General features: G+C 50.3%; 2 protein-coding genes across 9 annotated transcripts in view; both read left to right on the top strand.

Annotated features, from left to right (window-relative positions):
- The window catches only part of CEP89 (centrosomal protein 89), a 63,697-nt gene extending 50,380 nt beyond the window's left edge, over positions 1-13,317 (top strand). For 2 of the 5 annotated variants that reach the window (XM_008689068.2, XM_040633699.1), the window contains exons 17-19: positions 2,398-2,487; positions 6,681-6,850; positions 13,015-13,317. In XM_008689068.2, coding sequence (XP_008687290.2) covers positions 2,398-2,487; positions 6,681-6,850; positions 13,015-13,138 — 384 coding nt within the window. In that variant the 3' untranslated portion in view covers positions 13,139-13,317. The remainder of the gene's footprint in view (positions 1-2,397; positions 2,488-6,680; positions 6,851-13,014) is intronic. The other 3 variants (XM_040633700.1, XM_040633701.1, XM_040633702.1) reach the window with 3 other exon arrangements.
- Positions 13,318-20,627: 7,310 nt separating this feature from the next.
- Positions 20,628-24,612, top strand: part of SLC7A9 (solute carrier family 7 member 9) — a 30,141-nt gene continuing 26,156 nt past the window's right edge. For 3 of the 4 annotated variants that reach the window (XM_040633697.1, XM_040633696.1, XM_040633694.1), the window contains exons 1-2: positions 20,628-21,981; positions 22,604-22,725. In XM_040633697.1, the coding sequence (XP_040489631.1) occupies positions 22,630-22,725 (96 nt within the window). In that variant the 5' untranslated portion in view covers positions 20,628-21,981; positions 22,604-22,629. Of the gene's footprint in view, positions 21,982-22,335; positions 22,726-24,612 lie in introns of those variants that run through there. The other variant, XM_040633695.1, reaches the window with a different exon arrangement.

Below are 24,612 nucleotides of genomic sequence, written 5' to 3'. Positions count from 1 at the left end.
TGGACGCAGTAGAAAAGCCCGATAGAATTTGCCGCAAAATAGGAGTTATGTAACGATATCTCCAAGTGGTGAAATTACAAGCAATTAAAAAGCAGTCTTCTTGCTTACTTGCACTTTATGATTTTTCAGCTTTGAGCCCCTGTTGCTATTTCCATACATTTAAACGTTTGTCTAAGCAATGTTGCAAATCTCTGGTAGCATAGGATTAGAAGTAATAACGGAGTGCTTGTCATGACGGAGGAGAGCAGAGGACCTCCTGGGACAGTTGGAAATTGGCACACTTGGAGTCACTCAGCCCTTCTCCCAGATGATGGTGTGGGGAGTCTGTCAGGATTTGGCGCAGGCTTATTCACATCTGCTAGGAAGACTTTAAGCTCCTCCATAGGAAAGTGGACATAGGCTTTTAGCTATTGTTTACCTAAGAGGAAATATAAATAGCACACAGCTCGTGGGGGGAAATGTGCCCCTTATTGTAATAAAAGATGCTAATTAAACCAATGTTGAGACACCATTCTGTACTTACAAGTTCACCACAAAAAAAAAATTTTTTTTTTTAACGATAATAGTTGTTGGCAGGAGTGTGGTTACATGTTACTGGTGATCTCTAAGTCCTTCCCGGGTCTTTTAGAAGCAATGTGACTCAGACACAGCGTGGTAGGAGACTAAGGCTGCACCCCCCCTCCCCTGGCAGCCCCCCTCCTGGGAGGTCACCACCCTAACCTGTGCTGGACTCGGGTGCTCTCTGTAGCAGTGCCGAGCACCCTTGTCCCCTTCTGCCGTGCCTGCTGGGCTTACCCATGGGAATGGCAAGAGTGCAAAGCAGAGGCTTGCTCAAAAATGGGACGTGCCAAACGGCTCATTCGTCTAAGCAGACATTCATGGGCACCCCGCTGCCACGTGTCAGTACCACTGTAAGCGCGAGGCCCGTTTGTTTGCAGGGCAGCGCACGCGGGCTCCCCCAGGAGGCAGGCCCTGTACCTCCCATGTGGGCCGGTGAGCTCCCAGGTTTCCACGATGAAATTGAGATCCTCCCCAACCCTCAACACTCTCTCTTAGGCCCACCCCTCGTATTTGTGGGCCCAGGATGGGAATATAAATGGGAGCCATATACTATTTGTCCAAATACTTAGAAGTTAGAAATTAAGCCAACAATCTGTCAATGAAATGTGTTCTCTCCTCCTGCCTTGACCTTTGTTGTTATGGCCTGTAAGTGAGGCTCGGGTTCAGAATCCTTAGACCCCTCAGATGTGGGGGAGCTGCTTTCATTCCACCTTACCTCTGCCCACTACAAGGGACTTCTGTGTGTATACTGACACTGCTGTTCCCTTGCCCCTGCAAGCTCCTTGCACCCGGGAGCCCCAAGGTCAGCCCCTCTAGCTGGGGTCCAGCGGTAGTACTGGCTGCCTCTGCCCTGCCCTGGGACTATGGGCCAAGCATCCCAACCTTACCCTGTCCTGGTCTCCTAGACCTTAATTTATTGAAAGTGGCATCTTAATTTTTTTTTTTTAAGATTTTATTTATTTGTCAGAGAGAGTGCACAAGCAGGGAAAGCGGCAGGCAGAGGGAGAAGCAGCCTCCCCCCTGAGCAGGGAGCCCGATGCGGGGCTCAATCCCAGGACCCTGGGATCATGACCTGAGCCAAAGGCAGACACTTAACCAACTGAGCCACCCAGGTATCCCAAAAGTGCCATCTTAATTTCTAATCCCACCATTAGGATGGGTTTTCTGTGTGACTTATGGCAAGTTATTTAACTTCCTGTGTCTCATTTTTCCTTTCTGAAGGAAATCAAGTGAAATCAAATTGTCTTCCTGGCCTGCCTTAGAAGGAATGCTCATCTTTGCTTTTTTAATTTTAGCATTTGAAAAAATTTACAGTGTGTAGCAATTCATGTCCCACGTGGCTATTAATCTAAATCATTTAGCTTCAAATGACATCCCTCTTGGATGTGACGCCGTCACATTTGGCTTGGTGAATGGCATTGTGCGTTCACGTTATCCTTAATTTTGTAATTACCCAAGTAGTCGAGCTAAAAGTTTATTTGCATCTTGGCACGTATTCCTTGGATACGATTGAAGGAATGCTGTCTTCCAGAGGAAGAGAGAAGTGTGCTGGAAGTCCTTACAACACATTCCCCTTGGTTGGGGGGCTCCATCTTCTGATGGTGCCCAGGAGGGGCACCCGGCCTGCTGTTCTGGGTGCTCACCCCTCCTCAGCTACTGGCCCAAGTTCTGTCCACCTCTCTCACACAGGAGTGGGAGGCAGGCAGGGTGGTGGGCCGCACGAGTGGCAGAATGGAGATTATGTATCAGGAGTAATGTTCTTGGCAGAAGAATTGCTATTTTAATTTTTCCGTTAAACTCAGAGCCCCTTATTTTTCTTTTCACTTTTCTCCTGAGGCTAAATGTTTAGAAAGTGAGAAGCATGGAGTTCTCAACAAAATCATGAAAGGCAGTATTCGTTTGGGAAGGTTAGAAGAAAAAGTCGAGGTAAGTGGCCGTTAGCCTCAGAGGTTTCTGTTTTCAAACGGAAGCAGCGGCTTGCAGCGTCAGACTTCCGCGTTTAAGAAAGTGACTCATGGTGCGTGCGTGTGTCACTCGTCATCCTCAGGGTGAAGCGGTATTGCTTAGAGCACCAATCCGCGCATTAAACAAACCGGTTTACCTGCACGATAAGATACCATGCGGCTGTTTGAAAGAAAATTTTAAAAAAGCTATGGAAAAGTCTCCGGCCTCTATCCTGAAGTTAATGTGCAGGCTTTATGCTCAAGTCCAGCATTCTTTGGTTCAGCTGCGGATCAGGCTTGACCCTTTCCTCTCTAGCTTAATCCTAATTGCACCCTCTGGTTTCTCTGCCCAAGAAAACTGTTGTCAGGGTACCAACTCTCCTCCCCTAGGCCACCTCCCTCACCTGACCTCCAACCTCCCCGACATCTGCTGGCCTCCGCACCTGCGTGCACAGCCTCACCAGCCAGACGGACTTCTCCGGAGCAGGAGCAGGGGTGCGGGCAGGCTAGAGCCCTGGGGGGAGGCAGGGAACCTGTGGGTTTTAAAGGGGAAGGTCTGTGAGAGCATGTAGCTCTAGGGTGGCGAGTAAGATCTAGGACCTCTGCCGGAGGATGATTAAAAGGGCCTGACACGTGGAGAAATTGATCGATGATATTTATGTGCTGGGAAATTAACAAACTAAGACACGAAACATCAGCTGGCTCTGTGTACATAAGTGTGTTGCTGGGTGAGCAGCAGGTGTATGTATGTATGTAAATATATCATGACTTTGTTTTAGGGAATATAAGTCCGAAATTATTTATTTTTTAAAAGTGAAATAAAATTCAACTTCTAATTGCTCAGACCTAATGCAAAGTATAGACTTTGCCCCCCGATGTTTCCTGAATATTGCCCAAATAACACAAACACCAGGTTTTTGGAAGCCACATAGCCGTTCATCATGGTTTTCAAGTGGTACAGACAGGGATGCTTGCTGAGGGGCTTTCTGGTTTCCAGTAAGATCTGCCACACGCAACATCCCTGAGCTGTCCTTACCCTGTTCTGGAATCTGCCTGGATCTGGGCCTTCCCCAGGGAAGAGCACCTCTCTCGAACTGGCCTACCCACCAGCACATCACTATTCGCACTGATAATGGGCAGTGGTCTTTGAGGTGAGGGATGTTCCCACCACAGGTCCGGGGAACTCACTCCTCCTGTGGGCCAGAGCTGCTCCAGTCCTGTTCCCAAATATGGGCTTTTAGGCGTGGTGCCTAAAGGGTTGCTTTGCTAAAAGGAAAGTTGAAAATGCTGCGTGCGTCCTCCGCCCAGAACTCAGGGCAACGTACCCTGTGGCTTCAGGTGGTAGGAATGATTTAATTTAACCAGATAGCTTTTGGAGTTGTGTCGGCTTCTAAAATGTCATTAGAGAGTCCTAGCAGACATCGTAGTTTTCTGGGAATTTTATTTCCGACAGTTTTAAAGTCAGTGAGGATATGGTTAAGTTTAATCTTCAAGTACACTTAGTTGTTACAATCTAGGTAGGATAAAGAAAAAGAAATCCATATGTAGACAGGGGCACCTGGGTGGCTCGGTTGAGCATCCAACTCTTGGTTTCAACTCAGGTTGTTATCTTGGGGTCATGGGATCAAGCCCCGCATCAGGCTCCACGCTCAGTGCAGAGTCTGCTTGTCCCTCTCCCTCTGCTCCCCCCAGCTATCTCTCTCTCAAATAAATAAATAAATAAATAAAATCGGAAGGGAGAGAAGGGGAGAGAGAGAGAGAGAGAGAGAAACAAGAAAACAAACCCCACTTCTCCACAGCAATACTGAATGCCAGAGAGCAGTTCAATGCCTTCTATAAATATTCGAGGAAAGAGTATGAGCCAAGGATGTTTCCATCCAACCAAGCTACTCTTCAGACAGTTTTGACCATGTAAGAACTCCGGGTACTTTTTCCATAAATTTCACCTGAAGATTAATCAACTTGAGTTCAGCCAATCAAGAAACAATTGGGCAAATTTCCGAAAAGTACTGGTAGTGAGCAAAGGATATATTTAACTGGGAAAAGACTCCAGCGAAGCAGGGATGAGGCTGATGGAATAAAAGGTGCATGTTTTCTGACAATGTGGAATGAAGACAAGGAAGGACAAACTGACAGGTCAAGGAGGTAGGAAAGTAGAAAGTAGAACAAACCAGCTGATTGCGTCCTATGTCATAACTAAGAGTTCAAAGGATATCATTTCAAGCAAAAAAATCAAGTAGGAAAGCTTTAGCATATTTAAGTAGGGCAAGAAAAGGTTGTTGTGAGCTAACATTATGTTGCTTTTGATAAATGAGAGGCCTAAGGACATGTAATACAAAGGCATGAGAATAGAAGTCACCACGATAATCAAGAGAGATCCATTCCTAATTATTAGTATTACAACAGTGAAAAGACGAGAGAAAACGGACTACATTCAGGTCTTTAAAAATGTATGTGGATAAAACAAAATAACGAAATTGAGACCAAATAGAAATGAGCTTAATTCACACATTAAAAGAAAACAGATTGATAATGAAACAAACGGAATTCCGTGATAGAGCCAGAGACAGTCTGAACAAAGTGCCTCAGAAAGCTGAAGAGTGAAAGAGTGAGTGAAGATAATCCAGATTTATGCAGACAAAGAAAGCAAAGTTGCAGCCTTTACATGTGCTGAGATAGAGTTCAGGCCAAAAGCACTAAATGAACCAAAAAAGGGAGGAGCCTTCATAATGTTAAAGACTGCGATTAATAGTATATAAGAGCCGGGAATATCTCTGCACTAAATAAACACAGCACATCTATAAACTATAGGACATACAAAGGGAAATAGAAACAGTAATAATAGGAGCTTTAATCTTCTCTTGGTCCAAGACAGATCAAGAGATTAAACAAAAGTAACTAGGGATAGAGAAGATTTAACAACCTAATCTATAAGGTTTGTGTGTGTGTGTGTGTGTGTGTGTGTGTAAAGATTGGTTGTAGATTAGCTCGAAAAATAACCCCTAGAGTAGAAATAAGGCACATTTGATGATGATTAATAAACAATCAGAAAGCAAAAAAAAAAAATTCTTTTACCTGGAAATGTAAAAACTATGAGGTAAACCAATTGTTTGGTCAGAGGGAACGTAAAATTGTCAGTTTCTAAACGGAACTGATACACCAGTTAGAATGGCAAAGATTAAGGCAGGAAACAACAAATGTTGACGAGGATGTGGAGAAAGGGGAACCCTCTTACACTGTTGGTGGGAATGCAGGCTGGTGCAGCCGCTCTGGAAAACAGTGTGGAGGTCCCTCAAGACATTAAAAATAGAGCTACCCTGTGACCCAGCAATTGTGCTACCAGGTATTTACCCCAAAGGTACAGATGTACTGAAAAGAAGGGGCACCTGCACCCCAATGTTCATAGCAGCAACGTCCACAATAGTCAAACTATGGAAAGAGCTGAGATGTCCATCGACAGACGAATGGATAAAGAAGACGTGGTCCATGTATACAAAGGAATATGACTCAGCCATCAGAAAGGACGAATACCTACCATTTGCATCGACGTGGATGGAACTGGAGGGATTACGCTAAGTGAACTAAGTCAAGCAGAGAAAGACAGTTACCATATGGTTTCACTCCTATGCGGAACATAAGGAATAGCATGGGGGGGGCCAGAGTGGAAGGGAGGGAAAACCGAATGGGGAGAAATCAGAGAGGGAGACAAACCATGAGAGACTCTGGACTTCTAAATGGAATGGAATCTGTGTCAGGTACAAATTAGAAGCTATGTAACACCGGCTTTAGAAATGCTCAGAGGGAAGTCATACCTTAAATACTATCCAGTGAAAATGTTGAAGGAAAATAAAGGAACCAGGCCTTTGTCTCTGTCCTCTGTTTACCAAGAGAGTGTGACAGACCTTGCCAGGTTGGTCTGTTTTTATTTGTAGCATATAAAAAACTAGGCCTGATGCAAATTAGAAATTTGGTTTTATTATACTTGACAGTTGTTTGTTTGTTTGTTTGTTTACTTTCTATGACTTTTATGATCCAGACTTGCCCTCCCAGATCAGACTTATGCACGGTTTACTCACCACGGGCTCTGATCACCCAAGTGGGGAGGGTATGCATCCGGGAAGCCATCCCCTGGGCCGCGGGCAGCATCCCCTCGCTCACACAGGGCCTCCCCCCCAGGGGTACAAGAAGCAGGCGGCACTGAAAGTGGATGACATGAGTCACCGGCTGATGGAGCAGGAGGAAGACTTCGCTAGCCGGACCGCCCAGTACCGGCAGGAGATGCGGCACCTGCACCGGCTGCTGCGGGACAAGCACGATATCCTGGAGCAGGCTCTGCAGCAGAAGAGGTGGGGCCGCCCCAGCCCCGTACCCTATGCTTAGTCCTGAACGTTTGCTAGAACTTTCCAGTAAACCCCCCCCCCCCGGACCCGTTTGTTTATTGTTTACATTGAAGCTTTATCTGAATGTAATATCGGTCTTGATTCCGATTTGCTCATTTTCTTTTTAAATTTTCCCCCCAGTCATTGACAGACAGGATTGCGTAAGGTTAAGGTGTATACCATGATGATTTGATACATGTGTGTCTTGTGAAATGATTACCACCGTTCGTTAACACCTCCCTCATCTCACCGAATCCCATTCTGTTGTGATGCTGGTGGCGGTGGTGGCGGTTACGGTGGGAACATTGAGGATCTGCTCTCTTAGCAACTTTCAAGTATACAACACCGTGTTGTCAACACAGTCACCATGCCATGCTCCTCGGGTTTCTTAATCCTCCCGTAGAACTCCCCGTCGTTTGAATACTGGACTTCCTAAATCAATCCAGGCCTCTAATTGTTCTTCCCTCTTCTCTCCTCTCTTTGATGCTTTCGTTTTATTCCATTTTCTTTTTTTTTTTTTTTTTTAAGATTTTATTTATTTGACAGAGATAGAGACAGCCAGCGAGAGAGGGAACACAAGCAGGGGGAGTGGGAGAGGAAGAAGCAGGCTCATAGCGGAGGAGCCTGATGTGGGGCTCGATCCCACAACTCCGGGATCACGCCCTGAGCCGAAGGCAGACGCTTAACTGCTGTGCCACCCAGGCGCCCCATGTTTTATTCCATTTTCTTGGGAGATTTTTAATTTTTGATTCAATGTCTTCTTTCTGCTTTTCCTTTTTTTCATTTCTGAGGATTTTAAAATCTCCGATCGTTCCCTTCTCGTAAGATCAGAATCGTCAAGATGGTGGGTGTATCATGCTCTTTGTGCACGTAAGGTACTAACTCAGTGGCACTTTACCCTCTATACACACGCTAGAGGAAGTCTGTTAAAAACATCGGGGAATGTCGCGTGCTCCATGAAGGTGAACGTGGTGGTCCCTCGCATTGTTTTGGTTTTATACTCAAGTCTCCTTTTCATAACGGCTGTGCTGTCTTTGACAGACGGGAATAGAAACGGATGCACGCAGAAGAATCGTAATACACTCACGGGATTCCGTCAGGTTGTAGGCGGGTCCGTGTATTTGATGTCACGCAGAATGCAGGTATCTGTTTGTTGTCCATCAGCCAGATGCTGCTTTTTTTTTTTTTAAAGATTTTATTTATTTGTCAGAGAGAGAGAGAGCACTGAGCAGGGGGCCCGACGCGGGACTCCGTCCCAGAACCCTGGGGTCATGACCCGAGCCGAAGGCAGACGCTTAGCCAACGGAGCCACGCAGTCGCCCCAGCCAGATGTTTCTTAAATGCAAGGGAGGATGAAGTCCTATCGATCATGGCTAGCATGGTTTCTGTAGTCACAGAAGTTCTTACCACCATAAACAGCTACTTTGTAAAAAGTTGGGCCAATACCAAATTTCTTGCCGGATAGGTTTAGAATCAGAACAATAAAATGGCATTTTGTTTTTCACTTTTCCCTTATTCCACTAACTGCCCTTAAATGGTTGGAAAGTTATGCATTCTATTTCTGTACTTTCAATGGTTACCCTTAAAATTTTACCATGGAAATTTAACGTTAAAAAATCTAAATTTAGGGGCGCCTGGGTGGCTCAGTTGGTTAAGCGACCAACTCTTGATTTCAGCTCAGGTCTTGTTCTCAGGGTTGTGAGTTCAAGTCCTGCATTGGTCTTAAAAAAAAATCTAAATTGAATCAACATCTCTACATTTTGTCCCCCCAGTGCAAGATCTAATACCCTTATCCAATTCTTTCCCCCCTCAGTTTATATGAGATCATCGTCTAGTGTCATTAGGTAGATAAAAGTGAAAAACAAAGATCTCTTTTATATCATTATCTTTAGCCCCCAGATTAAGTGTTATTAGTTTCTATATAGTTCTTCGTTTTGATTTACCCATAGGTACCAATTTCTTCACTTACTGATTGTATAAACAAGACAACAGGCCCCAAATGGACTTCATGTATGCTAGTCCCACATCACCAAACCAAGACTTGGCTTAATTACAGTTTCGGCGCTTCCAGAAAGGGAATCGTAAACTAGTCAGTCAAGAATTGACTGGTCTGTGCTGCTTAGGTCATATGCCTGGGAGACCCCTGCCATCCCTAAAGGAGAGTAACTTTGCAATAAGCAACCCACTTTCGCTGAGTATAGCTTCCTTGTTCCTGCTCCCTTCTGCCTATAGAAGTCTTTCATTTTATACAGCTCCTTGGAGCTCCTTTCTCTCTGCTAGGTGGGATGCTGCCTGATCCAAGTCGAGTTTTGCTCAAACTCTTAAAAATTTTCTTATGTCCTCAGTTTATCTTTTAACATATTCTCTCTTGCATCTCAGACCTTATTTCTCAGATTAGTTTCCTTCTTTCTAAAATACATCATTTAGAAGTTTCCTTAGTAAGAGTGTGTTGGGAGTAAGCTTTCTTAGTTTCTGTTTACCTGAAAACGTCTGCATTTTTCCTTCATCCTTCTAAGGTAATTTTTGCTGGCTACAGAATTTTACTTTGACAGTCTGTTTCTCTCAGCATAGTCTATCTTCTCTGTTTGAGAAGTCTGTTTTGACAAATCAAAAGACAAGTCTCTGACAAACCTTTTGTCATTTTGTAAAATAATTGACATGGGGCACTTGGGTGGCTCATTCGGTTAAGTGTCCAGCTCTTAATCTCATTTCAGGTCTTGATCTCAGGTCGTGAGTTCAAGCCCTGCATTGGGCTCCATGCTGGTTGTGGAGCCTACTTAAAAAGAAAAAAAAAAATTTAAATCACAGGAACAGTGTAGTGTAGCCTACAATAAATAAGTAAATAACCAACCATCTTTTTCCTTGACTCTTAAGTTCTCTATCTCTGGAGCACCTGGGTGGCTCAGTCGGTTAAGCATCCGACTCTTGATTTTGGCTCAGGTCATGATCTCAGGGTGGTGAGACTGAGCCCCGCGTTGGGCTCTGTGCTCAGTGCAGAGTCTGCTTGAGATTCTCTCCCTCTCTCTTTGCCCCTCCCCCTGCTGTACACCCTTTGTCTCTCTAAAATAAATAAATAAATACAATCTTTTTTTTTTTTTAAAGATCTCCTCTGTCTCTTGTATTCTGTAATTTCATTGGTATGTGTTTAACTGTAAGCTTCTTTTTACTTATCTACTTGATGTAAATTATTCTCTATATTTGTGATTTTTGTGTCTTTCATTAGTCTAGAAAATTCTCATCTCTTAAAATAAGCCATTATCTCTTAAAATAAATGGTTTCCCCTTCTTTCTAAATGTCCTTCTGTAACTCAGATTAAATGTACATTACCCTACCGAATCCTCCATGTGCCTTATCTTTTAAATTTTCCATCTTTTTGTTTTTCTGGTCCACATTCTGGGTAATTTCTTCTGCTCAGTATTCCTGTTTACTAATTCTCTCTTCATCTGTGTCCAACGTACTGTTTAACCCAGCCACTGAGTTTTTTATTTCAACAACAGTGTGTTTCATTTTCAGTTCTGCTTGGTTCTTTTGAAAATCTGTGTAGTCGTTTTTAAAATAAATTCTTAGTCTTTGCTTATTTTATTTTATTTATTTTTTTTTTTTTTAAAGATTTTATTTATTTATTTGACAGAGAGACAGCCAGCGAGAGAGGGAACACAAGCAGGGGGAGTGGGAGAGGGAGAAGCAGGCTCCCAGTGGAGGAGCCTGATGTGGGGCTAGATCCCAGAACGCCAGGATCACGCCCTGAGCCGAAGGCAGACGCTTAACGACTGCGCTACCCAGGCGCCCCCCAGTCTTTGCTTATTTTAAATACATCTTTTATTTCTTTTAACATTTCATTTCTAATTTTTTCAGTATCTGAAAGTTTAAAGTTGGTTTTTTTGACTCTTTCTCTATGTGGCTTATTTCTTTCTATGTACAGTAACTTTTTAACTATGAACGCATGTATTGTTGAATTTAATCTGTGGAAACCTGACATTCTGCATTAAGGATGTTTTTTTCTAGAGAAGATTTACATTTGCTTTTCTTTGGTGCTAGAGAATATTTCCAACCTGGAGCTACTTTAATTTCTTTTTTTTTAAAGGTTTTATTTATTTATTCGACAGAGATAGAGACAGCCAGCGAGAGAGGGAACACAAGCAGGGGGAGTGGGAGAGGAAGAAGCAGGCTCATAGCGGAAGAGCCTGATGTGGGGCTTGATCCCATAACGCCGGGATCACGGCCTGAGCCGAAGGCAGACACTTAACCGCTGTGCCACCCAGGCGCCCCGGAGCTACTTTAATTTCATTATTAATTTTTAAAATAGGCTATAGTAATGTTTTTTAGAAAACATACAAAAAGACTTTCAAAATGTCCACAATGCTATTATTACATTTATAATGTATAACTCCTTAATATCCTGTATTTTTCTGTACTGCATTCAGAGTGATTTCCTCTGCTCTGTAGTACAGTTTGCTAATTCTCTCTTCAGCTGTGTCCAGTGTACTGTTTAACCCATCCATTGAGCTTTTTCCCTAATTGTCTCTAAAATGGCTTTTCACTCTTGGTTCACTCCACACAGGTCCTGGGGATGCCCAGTCATGGGGAACGATGTAGCTTCAAATTCCAGATCTATTTGAGAGCAAGCTGGTGGCTACAGCCCCCTAGGAGACACTTAGCCTCTCAGAGCATTTTTTTTTGTTTGTTTTTTTGTTTTTTTTTAAATGGGCAGGTTTTCTGCCCAGCCATGCTTTCTTTGAGGGCCTTCATGTGCCTCCACTTACCTGCCCAAGTGAGGAACACATAGTTCAGAGTGTTTCTAGGAAGAAGGGGAGAAATGTGGATAAAAGCCAGCCCTGAGGTTTTCTATCATACCCGGTTTGCATGGGCCCAGCACCCAGTCTCCATTCTACAGAAATGTGGGTTTCTGGCACGGGCTTTGGTCCTCAAAGCAATAAGCAATGCCAACACTCTATTCCCTCCCTGTGTGCTTTCAGTTTCGTTTTTATTTTTTTCTGCCCTTGGAGATTTCCTATTCTTGTTTTGAGTTCAGCCATACATGTCTCATGATAGCTGGAATTTATCAAACATCTAGGTGTTTTGTGCCAGAAAACAGAAATTTGGGAATTTTTAAAACAGTTTAATTACATAGCACCCAACATCCAGTAGGCATTAGGGGGGCTTAGAAGGAAGCCACAGTTCACAAGAGAAGTGATGCTGGATAAGTGGGCATGTCGCTGGCCTCCCTGAATCTCATTGTGCTCCTCCTGAAACAGCAATGCTCAGTCCACTTGGTGGTCCAGTTTCTAGCATATTCCATAACCACCCGGCCATGTCTGTGAAGGAACTGGCCTCCGCACTGTGTCCTTCTGCATGAGACCTACTCTTCCCCCCCCACACACCCTCCAGGCTGAGGCTGGTCTTTCTATCCCCCTCACTCTCCGCTGGGGTCCACCATCCTGTGAGGTGGTAGCTGGTACCCTGGTCCATTCCCCCAGCAGACCACAGTCCTGTGAGGACACGGATACCTTGTCGGCCCAGTTTCCTCAGCACTCCACGTGGTACCCTTTCCTTTACTCATGCACCTTGGTTCCCTCTGAACGCTCATTCCTAGCGTGTGGTCTATCTAGGCCAGTCTTTTCTGTGTCCTCAGTTATGAGCCCCACTCCGCACAGTCCCCTCCTCACCCCCAGACTAACTCTTTATGTCCGGACCCCTCATTGGCTCCGCAGATGGGTGTTATGAGAGGTGCCTGATGTTGGCCAGGTCACAGCGGGGACAGGTAGAGGGGACGCAGGAGAGGCTTGCGGGGTTCATGCTGTGTGGGCGGCCACGGCCGGGCCATTGTGCTGTAGGTCAGCCACTGCGGGTGCTGTATTTTATTCTTCTACATGTTAATTCTATAGCGAACAAAGGTCCGAAATAAAGGAAAAGGCAAAACTCAATATTTTTTCTATTTCTAGGGCACCTCAGCGTCTCATTCCACCCTGGGAGTCTTTGCCTCAGAACCCAAGCACCGTGGGCTCTGTTCTCTTGACATGAAGCGTTCTTTCCTTTGAGTTCTTGCTACTTTAGGAATTGTAAGGGCTCTATAAATATTTTTCTCATTGTGCTCTTCTGAACTCTTCCTTTTTTGTGTGTATTTCTCTCAGAGAAACGGAAGGCGAGCTCGAGGTGGTTTGGCAGTCTACCTCCAGGGAAAACCAAAGAATGCGGGAGCTGCTGCAGGCCGCGCTGGCGAGGCCCGCTGTGTGGGACGGCACCGGGGAGGCGTGAGGGCGGCCGCGGCTCCGGCTGCCGTGACGTGACGCGACGCCACCTCCTGCCACCTGTCGCGGCCCGGAGCGCTGCCTCGCGCAGGACAGGGGAGCACCAGGGAAGGGCAACTCCCGCCTCCCCCTGCAGCGGTTCTCCTCGTCAGGGCAAGGTAGAAATAAACTGTCTCAGACGCTTAACCCGTTCTTTTTTTTTTTTTTTTTTTTTGCTTTATTTGACGAATACAATGCTGAGCTATATTTTTGCCAGGCTCTGTGAGACCCATTGCTCAGGGTGACAGGTGGCCTGAGGAGCTGGCCTGCCTCTGGGCGTCTAGATCCGCAGTCGGGAGAGTGGCGCAGGGAACAGGTCGGGGGGCGGCGCGTTCAGGCGTCGGGGTCGGTGGATGAGGTCAGTGGGATGTGTCCAGTGTGACACTGTCATTCACTCTGGGTGCTGTTCTAGCATGTGGTGAAAGACGGGTCCTAGCACCCACGCCCCAGTAAGTTACACAAAATCTGCTCTGCCCCGTCCACCTGCCCTTCTTTAACCTTCTGGAAAGGCAGTTTTTCTGGGGCCACATAGTACCAGATGGGGTCTCTGCCCCAGTGCCACCATCCAGAAGGATGCCAGGGGCCAGGCTTGTGCTCCTCTCTGCCGCCTCCTCAGGCAGGTGACCCCAGCTTCTTGGGTCCATCCCCTGGCACTTCCTGGTGGCAGTGCCAGCCACCTAGGCTGCTTGTCCCTGGCATGCTGGGAGAACGAGGGACATCAGGCTGCACGGGACCCCGGGAGCGGTGTGGAGGGCAGAATCCCGGAGCGCAGACTCTCCCAGGCCCCTCCCAGCGCACACCTGCCTCGGGGCACGTGCGCCCAGGCCGGCCCTGGTCCCTGGTCGGGTGCAAAAGTTACACGTCTGAGCTCTGATTGCTAGTTGGCAGTTGAGACAGAAGATCACAGTTGTTCTACGTTTTATTCAACTTGTTCAACAGTTCAGCGATTAGAATTTATTTTCGTTTTACCAGAGGCAGGGCGACTCACCGGGATTTCAAACTCCCTCTCATCCCCCTTGGAGGTGACCTAGCAAACAGCTTTGATGTTACTTCCAGGGAGCCCAGCAGCTCTCCGGCAGTGTGTAAACAGGCTGCAAGGCCCCAGCGCCCCGTGAGTCTCGCACCTTCCAGACCTATGCTTGGAGGGTGGCTTGTCGTGGGAGCCCTGCTGTTGTCACGCGTAGAGGGTGTCACTCCTGGCTCTGTCCCACCTTCTAGGAGAACGTTTTGTTCCCTGGAGAAGTGAGTGTTTGCACATTTCTGCTTTAAGTTTATTACACGGTACAAACATACTTGGCAAGTTTGGTGACCCCTGGACCTCGTCATGGCCAGGCAGGGGTGGGCTTGTGCAGCACCTGGGCTCTTCCAGCCTCCCGCTGGGTGCTGTCAGCACGTGGCAGGTGGGCTCAGAGTCCAGGGTGCGAAGGAGGGCCAGGCAGGCAAAGCAGCGAGACACGTGGCAGTTGAGGGGCCCAGGGACTGAACTTCGATGCTTCGTGGGGGAACTGGAATGCCCTGGGCCTTGCCGGATGGGCAGGGTTTCAGGAGCTGGAGAAGGGCAGAGAGGGCTGTGTGGGTCGGAGCAGGAGGGGTGTTTGGGCTGGAGGTTGGGGTGGGCAGGGAGGCCAGACTGGCCCCGGGAAAGCCCGGAGTGCTGGGAGGGGCTCCCATTCTACTTCATCGTGCAGGTGCCAATCGGGGCAGGAGCCGGGGCCATTCCTGCTTGGTCCTGGGGAGTCTGTATATGGCTCTAGAACGGTCCTGATTGGGCCAGCAGTTATAAAACCAGCCCCAGGGACTCAAATGAGCCCTGCCACCTTTGGTATTAGCAAAATGTCGTTTGGGGGAATTCTGGACCGGGTGCAGAGAGGCCGGAGACCAGCGGGGATGTGGGTGTGAGTTTGGGGTGACGGCAGGCCAGGAGTTGCCCTCCGTTTCCTGGTCGATCTGTGCAGAGGGCCACAGGGCCCGTCAAGCTCTGAAGAATGGGAGAGGCCGTCCTTTCCCGGCAGCTTCACTCTGTGGAGATCAGTGTGTCCTCCAACGCTGAGGAGAGGAGAAAATCTTCAATTGTATTTCTTTCAGTGCAGTTTGTTTTATGGCAAATATACATGGAGTGCTTATCCCTCCGCTTGGTGTCGAGAACAATAGCAGTGACGAAGGCAGACCTAATTACAGAGCACGCTAGGTGCTTGGAAGGAAACAGGACAGAAACAATGGCCCCATCACCTTCACGGCTGCCGTGGGAGCTACAGGGTGAACCCGTGCAGAACATTCCAAAACCTCATTGCACGGAAGCACGGTCATGATCTTATCCTTCAAAACAAAACATGGTATTTTCCAGGAGTTCTCTTTTCCTCCCATCTCCCAACGTCCTGCCCCGCTCTCTGGCAGGAAACTCACCTGATCAGTGTCTGTGTGCTCGGCTGGCTCCTTTGGCTCCGAAGTCCCAGGTGATGGTTCGGGCTGGGCCGTGCAGTCCAGCCGCTCCGCAAGGAAGTGCGCCCGGGCTCTGGGACGGGCCGCTCTCTGCCCGCAGGAAGGCGAGCCAGGGACTCAGAACCACGTAAGGGATGTCATTTCTCTGGGGAGCGTGAACGAGTCGGGAGGAGGGACGTTTCTGAAGGGCTGTGGGTAGGAGGTAGCGTTTCAGTGGGTGTTAAATGGGGAGTTGGATTTCCCCAGAGGAAAAGTCTGTAAAGACGAGGACTCAGTAGGTGCGGACGTACTTAGGGAAGATGAGGTCAGACTGGAGGGGGTAGGGTTGGTCTTTCATGCCACATGACTGGTGCCCTTAAAAAGAACAACTGTGTGAGGACAGAGACACCCAGGGAGGACGCCGCGGGACAGCAGTCAGTGTTGGAGAGATGCAGCTGCCGGCCAAGGACACCCGGGTGTGCCGGCGACCCCAGAAGCCAGAAGGAGGCCATGAAGGACCCCGTCCCCAGGTTTCAGAGGGAGCACGGCCCATGTCCACACCTGGATTCGGACTTCTGGCCTCCAGAACCGAGGTGATAGATCTGTTGGTTTTAGAGCCAAAAGAGAAGAAAACAGGACAGGTCCCCAGAGCCATGGGTTTCCAGAGCCAGCAGGGTCTCCGCGCAGTGACAGGAAAACTTGTGTGTGTGCAGAGCACAAGGGGGTGAGAACGCACCTTTTCAACCAGATACATTTTAAAAGGTAACCTAAGGATAGATCAAGGACTTCTGATAAAAATCTCACCCCCAATTGAGATGTGCTACAAACATAAATACCCCAGGTTCCGAAGACTCACAGAAAAGAACCATGTGAAGTGTCTCACCAATGAATTCTTGTACTGGTTATATGTCGAGAGAACATTTCGGATGTATTGGGTGGAATAAAACCTACTGTGAAAATGGATGATTTCACCGGTTTTGGTTTTGGTTTCTACTTTTTTAAAAAATGTGGCCACTGGAAAAATTTACGTATATAACTCACTTCCCTTGGACTCACTTCCCTTGGACAGTTGTGTGTGGGCCTAAGTGGGAAAGGCACACTAAGCTACATAGCTCAGGACTTTGGGTCAGGGAAAGATTGCTTTTTTTTTTTTTTTTTAAGATTTTATTTATTAGAATGTGGGGGAGGGACAGAGAGACTCTCCAGCAGGCTCCCCGCTGAGCGTAGAGCCCGACAACAGGCTCCATCTCGCGACCCTGACATTATGACCTGAGCTGAAACCAAGAGTCAACACGACACCCGACTGAGCCACCCAGACGCCCGCAGGGAAGGATTTCTTAAAGCAGACCCGGAGAGCACCGATCCCAGAGGAAGGTATCACATCTGACAGCACCGCCGGTGAAGATCTCCTCGCCTGGGTGCAAGGACAAGCCCCACGGAGTGCGGAGCGGCTCTCACCGCTCACGGAGGCCTTCGGGCCAGAAAGCATGAAGGAGGCCAGGAAGCAGAAGACCGCCCAAGAGAAGACGGGGAGAGGCGCGGACAGGCATTCGGAGGGAGTAACCTCAGTAAGGACGTGAAGAGGAGTCGGAAACCACCACGACACCCGTTCAACCCGCCACAAACGCTGAAGCGTCCGACAAGCCAACCGAGCCAGTTCGAGAAACAGTACGAGCGTGGTCAGAGTAGCCCGTCCACGCAGCCCCCACACAGAAACACCCACAATGCCCTCGAGGCGGGGACGGGGGGCCCCCGGCCGAACGAGGCACCCACGTCGACAGGAGCCCTCCCCGTGCTGTTGGACCAACACAACGGGTCTCAGCACGGTCCAGTGTGGATGCGCTCGTGTCGTGCTCGGAACCACGCAGGCCGGGCAGTGTGTTCTCTGGGGACGGACGTGGGTGGTGAAGGCCAGAGAAAGTCACGGGTGGAAAACGCAGCTCCTGCTGCCTCAGGGGGCACGGCTGGGGGCTCGGGCTCAGTCTGTGCCTGGGCATTTATTGTTTTTAAAACATAACCTTTTTTGTACGTGCACTGAAAGACTGAGTTGGAATTTGCATAATGAAAGAATTCCAGTAAAGTTTTGGAGAAGTGAATGGGCGGGTAAGACTGCAGAGGGAGGGCAATTTCGGAGCCGTGTGGCTGCACGGCAGTGGGAGAAGTGGGTGGCGCTGAGGACTCAGGCCCCGCTGGGAGCCCTGGAGGGTGCTGTCTGTCTCTGGGGAAATGAAAGGGAGGGTGGACGCTGGGACAGTCCCTCGGCTGTGGTCCCAGGAGGGAAGGTGGAGGGGTTCCAAACTCTGGAAGCAGAAGGGGGAACGCAGGGGGAGGAGGGAGGCTTTGAGAGGCTTGGGGACCATGAAGGCACTTTCACTGGGGACACCCAGGGCCGCCCGCCCCGCTTGGCCTGCTGTGTGCCTCTCCCCAGTAAAAGTCCCAGAAGCTGAGTGACCCCCACCCCCGCCAGGTGGGCAAGGAGGGGAGCAGGCAAGGGCGTGAATGACACAGGCCACGGAGGGCAGCGGACAGCAAGGGAAACCCCTGCCCCTGGGATTCCCCTGCTCGGATGCAGCCAGTTCCTCCTCTCCTAGCTGTTTCTTCTGGAATTACCTCCGTCATTCTTAACGAAAAGCTTGCCCATTTAGTCCCCTCACCAAGCCCTGCATTGCACCTGGCCTCGATAGCCCTGGCCAGGAAGGGGGCTCTGCGTTCAGTCCCGCCTCTGGGGCTCTCCTTGGGGCACGGGAAGAAAGAGGCCAGGCTGGTTGCCCACTCCATGGTGTGGGGCAGTCTGTGACCCAGGCTCGGTTCCACCCTCCCCTCTCTGTCCTGGGTTTGGGGCACCCACAGAGTGGGGCCCTCCTGAGGTTCTGCAGGGACCCTGCCTGCTGCTTGGTGGGGGATGTTTCTTGTGCGTGGGACCGTCACCTGGTGTGGCTCCCAGGGGTGCATGTGTCCTCTGGTGGAAGATGATGACAGGATGTACTGGGACAAGCAGATGAGTGGGTGAGCTCCTGTGTGGGAAGAAAATGCTTCTGTGAAGAAGGGCCTTCCTATTCCAGCAAGAATGTTTTAGGTGAAGGAGTGAGAGGAGCTAGGAGGGAAAGGCCCCTGGCTCTCTGGCTTGTCCCTGGCCTCAAGCAGCCACCTGTGACTCGCACTGGCCCCGTGGTACCCAGGATGCACGCAGGGTTTGCACAGTAGAACCAGCGAAACCAGGGCAGGAGCTGAAGCAAGGAGAGAAATGTGTGGATTCCAGAGATTGGAGACTGGACCCTGGGGTGAGCCAGAGCCTGCGAGCCTCCACCCAGAGTGAGTAAGCGAGTTCGAGGGGTGGGGGCAGGTGCGCGGAGAGGGAGCAGTTCCCGGCAGCCAGGGCTTGTGAACTGTCTGTCAAGGATCCACTTCCCTCAGAACAGAGGTGACTGTCACCTCCTTGATTCCTCGAGCCGCTGGGCTCGGTGGGTGGGGGTTACCTCCCTCCAGGGGGACACACACGTCTAGGTAGTCCTAGATGTAAAGTCTGGGTCACTGTGGGCAACCTCTCTTTCTACACAGGCTTCCCATCGCAGCAGAGACCCCCGCAGTGTCCCACATCTAAACGAGAAACCGCTCCTGGACCCCACACTCTCCGCAGCCCATCTCCGTGGAGAGCCTGAGCCCCGGCTCGCTGCTCCCCTCCAGCCTGGCTGCTGTGAGTGTTTGTCCAGCAGTCTGCGTGGGGACGCGTTTTCGTTCTGTTTGGGTGAATACCTGGGGCTGGATTTGCTGCATCACGGGGGCACGTGTACGTTTAACCGTGGAACCTATCTCAGGCACATGAGGACAGATACTGCGTGGCTCCACTCACACGATGTACTTAGTCCCACTCAGAGACAGAAAGTAGGATCTGGGATGAAGGAGCCAGCAGAGAGTCAGTGTTTAAAGGGACGAGTGAATTGCTGTGTTAATTGTTTTATGGCGAGACTGTAAATCCCTGACAACGTAAAGACACTGCACCTTCCACTGACTCTTTACAAGTTCTTCTGCCCGGAATCCAGGTAGTAGGTGAGCGCCGGGCTATACAGTCCTTGCGGTCCCGCCAAGGCTCTGAACCATTACCAGCCGCAGCGGGAAGGAATCTTGACCACGTGAACTTCGGAACCGAAGAAAGTCCGTCAACCCCAAGGCCCGTCTGGAACAAGTCTGAGCCTTAAAGGCAGGTCCAGCATCTGTGTGAGGGTTTGACCCTCCCTCTGAGGAGGAAGGTGAAGCAGAGGACGAGACAGCAAGAGGCTGTGCAGAAATGCATTCACGGACGTTACAGGAGGAGGAACCCAAATACATACCACACAGAAAGGATAAAATGCAGACGGTGTTCCTAAAAGGTTGCAGGCACCTTTGCAATGGGAAAAAACACAGTTTGAAAATGAAGATCAAGAGCTTTAGCTGAAACGTAAGAAATAAGAGAGTTGTACTAAAAAAAATCTGCAACTTCCCAGGAAACGCGCTCCGAGAGGGAACAGGCTGCAGTGGGGCAAAACTCAGGCCTGTGCTGGAAGGGCCGAGGCTCGCGGAGCCAAAGGTCTCCTCGAATCGCAGCGGAGGTAGAGGGGTTAAATCCAGATGATTTTCCCTGAGGGTGGAAAAAGATTTAGGCTAACTGGCTGAACACTTTCTCTGCCAGGGAAAAACAAAAAAGAAGCTACAGCTTTATGAAAGGAAGTGCTCACGAGGGGACTCCAGAATTCCCTGGAGTGTATTTCTGACCCTTAACAAAGGAGCCACATGCCCAGATGTTCCAAACTCAGCACTTGGCGGAGACCCCAGGAGACCAGGGCATCCACGGAAGTTTAAGGCTAACATTCGGTGACCCCTACTGTTGGGGGGGTGCAAGTGCTGGGCCCACTTACAGATTCGGATCTGGAAGCCTGGGGAGAGGCTGAGTCACCTGCAATCACAGGGCTGGCTCCCGACGACACCCTCCCACCCACCTCCCAGCCCTGCCCTCCTCACGTGATTTCTTTTAGAACAGGAGCCCTTTGGAGGCAACTTTGACCCAGGGAGGATTCTGCGGTGTTTTGCAGATATCAGCCACACCAGCAACTACAGTTTGAGTGCTGCCGTGTTGGCAAAGACTTGAGGAATGACACAAACAAACCTGAGAGCAGGTCCTGTCTGGGGCAGCAGGTCCTGCCCCTGCAGGGCCTCTGGCCTCCAGCTCAGGGCGGATGAGCCCACTGGGGAGCAGTGTGCTCAGAGCCCTGGGCATGGTGGGCAGGGGAGCACTGACTCTGAGACAGTGAGGGTCCCCACGTTCTCCAGATGGCTTTAAGAGATAACCCTGAGAAATCCACCCACCCCAAAGTGCCCCCAGTGCCACCACCTGTGGCTTGCCCCGGCTCTTTCCTGTGACCTTTGATCTCTTTTGGCTATCTGAGATGCTGTCGGATTTATCCCAGTGCAAAACGCCCCACGCCCGGAGGAGGTGGTTATGATAACAGTACAATGCTCCCTGCCCGGGGTTCTCCATCCAGAGAAAGAACTTATCTGAGACAAGGGATTAGAGCTGCCACCTGAGTCAGCCTTCCTGGGAAGGGTGGATCCTTCCCCAGCCCCTCTGAGCACATCCGGAGCTCTGGGTCGGGGGGTCGGAGCTCTGTGGCCTTCGCATACTTTGTTATCTCTGGGGCCTCAGTTTCCCCATCAGGTAAGGGAGAGTGTGCAACCCCTTTTCTGCCCCACAGTCAGGTGAGTGCAGACAGGGCTACAGGGAGAGCAGAACCGCCAAACGGAACTGCCTGGGGCGGGAGTGGCAGGTGGAGGGAGCAGGTGCCCGAGCTCTGCCAAACTCTTCTGCACGCACGGTGCTGCTGGCACCCAGTCACTGCCCAAGGGGAGCGGGAAAGACTTGCTCACCCTCCTGCAGGCTCGGCCAGAGCCAGGTAGGACGAAGACACCCGCCCTGACCTGCCAGTTCCCTGTGCATCGGCTCCTCTTTGCGCAGCCTGCCTGGGGCTGTAAATCTAGCCTGTTAACCCAATAAAAGAGCTGGTTCCAAAGTTTATCCCCTCTGATGCCAGTTCTTAGAGGGGATTTCCCTGACAGGGTGTAACTGATGGGGAATCTTGTTAAGGAAAAACCAATGATGAACAACACGAAAACCGGTGCATAGAAATTGGCTTGCCCGCCCTCCCCTCTGTGTGCGCTGGATCCAAGCTTCGTTGCTGGAAGACAAAAGAAAGAAAAAAAAAAAAAAAGAAAAAGTGTTTAATAATTACCTTTGTTGACCTCTGTACCTTCTGGCTTCCTCCACTCCTGGGCACAAGACATGGCCATTCCTGGGCGCGACCGTGCAGCCGTGCAGACGCAGCGCGCCGGCAGCTCCCCGGACTGCGCGAGGGCAAGAAGCAGGTAAGGCCGAAGGGCGATGGAAAGGTTCCGCACTCTCCCGGCCAGGGCCCGAGAAGGACTTTATTTAGAGAAAGGGTCCAGGAAATGACCCCAACCAGCTCAGTCTGGAGCAGATTCTCCCCAGCATCTCATGGCTGGTGTCACTTGGGGCAGAAGCATCCCGGCTACGGGTCTGTCCCGCACCAGGCACCTTCATCCTGGGAAGTGATCATGGGGAAAGGATTCCTTCCTAGGGCTTGATTCCACCAAGGATCTCCCAGGATGTTTAAAAATACTTCTTTTTACATTTTGAAAAAAAAAAAAAGGAGGTAGAATGATGGGCGTTTCATTCCTGGGGAGCAGGAGCTGAAATCTCGGGCCTGGGGGTGGCTGCGGGCGGATGGCAGGGAAAATGCATGGGAGCCCCCTTCCCTGCGGCCATCTGCAGGGGGTCATGCAGATCATTAGCCCCGGGACTCATCCCCAAGGGGTCGACAAGGGCGCTTCCCGGAAACAGTAGCTAAGAAGCTGCTTTTAGAACCCCCCCCTCCCCAGGCCTGGAGGGTCAGCCAGGAGGGCGCTGGCTGAGCCCGTGTCTGCATCTTGTCCAGGTGCTGAGTCAAGGTCCCTGCTCTCCTTGCAGCCTCCTGGAACTGGCGGGAGGGGAAAATGGAGGAGACAAGCCTGAGAAACAGGAGAGAGGATGAGAGGTCCGTCCAGAGTATCCAGAGTAAGGAACCCAAGACCACAAGTCTCCAGAAGGAGGTAAGGCCATGCCTCGGCAGCGGCCCTTCCCAGGTCAAGTGCCCCAGTGAAGACCCCGCTGCTCTCTGATTTGGAAAGCGCATCTCAAAGCAAACAATTCCTTGGACTTACCTCTTTCCTTCTGGCCAGTGAAGTCAGCATTTTGTTACGAGGTTACTGCGTGTGTGTTTCTGTACACCGGGCGAGTGCCTGGAGGGGCTGGTGTTTGCTCAGACCCATGGCATCAGGGATGCTCAGAGAGGACCTTCTGATGTTGGAGCCCCCTCTATAGTGTCTTCACCAAGTATCTGCCCCTGTGTGTGCCTCTTGTCCCTCCAGTGATGGGAAACTCGTTCCTTTTTAGTGAGTCTAGCAGGGGTGGCGAGTGTGACATGGGTGTGATGTGGATGACCCCTGTGAGATGGAATGTAGTAGTGGCTGGACTTGGAGGTGCCTGCGCTCTAGGGGTGAACTGCGTCACTCAGGGCTAGCACTGGGGCTGCAAGGAAGGGGAGCTCTGGAGGGCGGGGAATGCAGACAGAACGGAGCTCGATGCAGGCGGATGGGCGTGGAGGGTCAGCTTCAAGCTCACAGGCTGAGAAGGGAGAGTCCCAGAACAAGATCAGGATGGCTGTGAGGGTCCGATGAGTGGGCTAAGCTCTGGGCAGAGCCTCCAAGAGCTCCCAGGCCTGGTGGCAGAGGGGATGGAGAAGGAATTTGGGGGATGGCATGGCTTGACTGTGGGTTGGTCTGGGATCTGCGGTCCCTAGAAGTTGGCTGATGGGTGTTGCTGCCCACTGAAGAGCGCAGAGCTAACCGTAGGTGTGTCCTCAGCTCATCCCTAAACCTGGGCAGCTTCTGGGTGAATGCAGACCTCAGCCGGAGGAAGGATTCTGGAGGGCTCCCAGGCTGGTCAGCTAAATGAGCCATTAGAGGAGAAAAGCCAAGACTGTCCTGCTAGTGCACCCCAACCCTGAGGCCAGAATGGGACCTGACCCTGCTCCCAGGGCCCTTCCCAACTGTGTGTGACCCTTGCTGGCAAGCCACAGACCCTTCCTTGTTCACTGGGCTCTAACCCTGAGCCCAGCCTCTGCCCAGAAGGGTGAGCATGTATGACTCCAGAACTCAGGCCTGGTGGCTGCTGAGGGCTGACGTTCTAAGTAGGGGCCCGAGTCACACATTGTCTCCCTTTTAAAAAAGGTTTTTTCCCTTAATTCATGTATAATTCACGTACAAATCTTCAGTGTTCAGTTTGATGAGTTTTGACAAACTGATCACCCTAGAAAATTCCCTCTTGCCCCTTCTCGGGCGGGCCCCCCAGCCCTGAGTTTCATCCCTGTAGGTTAGTTTTATCTGTTCCTAAATGTCATAGGGATGGAACGGTATGGTTTGTGTCTGAGCGGGGGCTTGTTGGTAGGAAGCTCACACCCTGCAAAATGGCATCAGAGAAAGTTCTCAGCCTCTGAGTGTTCCTGTCCCTGGAAGCCTCTGTTTCTCCCCCTGCCCCCTCCTCTGCTCCCCGTGAGGCCTCTGGCCCAGACCAGAGCCCTGACCTCATTGTTTGCTAAACCAGCCTTTAGAACCGTCTGGGTCGCTTTGTGCAGTGCAGTCAGGATAGAGGTCAGGAGCGTGGCATCAGGTGCCTGCGCTGGCTGTGCCTGCAGGTGTGCCTGCGCTGGCTGTCCAGCCCTGGGCAGTACCGTGACCTTTCTGTGCCTCCGTGTTCTCCTCTGTAAAATGGGGGTGACAAGGGCACACCCAACGCTTGGGGCTGTGGTGAGGATGAATGGACTTGATGTGAGCTAAGCCCGGTGTTACCTGCTACAACAGCGCTGGCCTGAGGCGCCTGGGGGGCTGGCCGCACTGAGAGAGGGGAGTGGGGGGAGAGGGCAGCTACACGAACGCCCC

Source organism: Ursus maritimus, unplaced genomic scaffold (assembly GCF_017311325.1).
Source record: "Ursus maritimus isolate PB19 unplaced genomic scaffold, ASM1731132v1 scaffold_19, whole genome shotgun sequence".
Classification (NCBI taxonomy): domain Eukaryota; kingdom Metazoa; phylum Chordata; class Mammalia; order Carnivora; family Ursidae; genus Ursus; species Ursus maritimus.
This window is presented reverse-complemented; position numbering and strand designations above follow the sequence as displayed.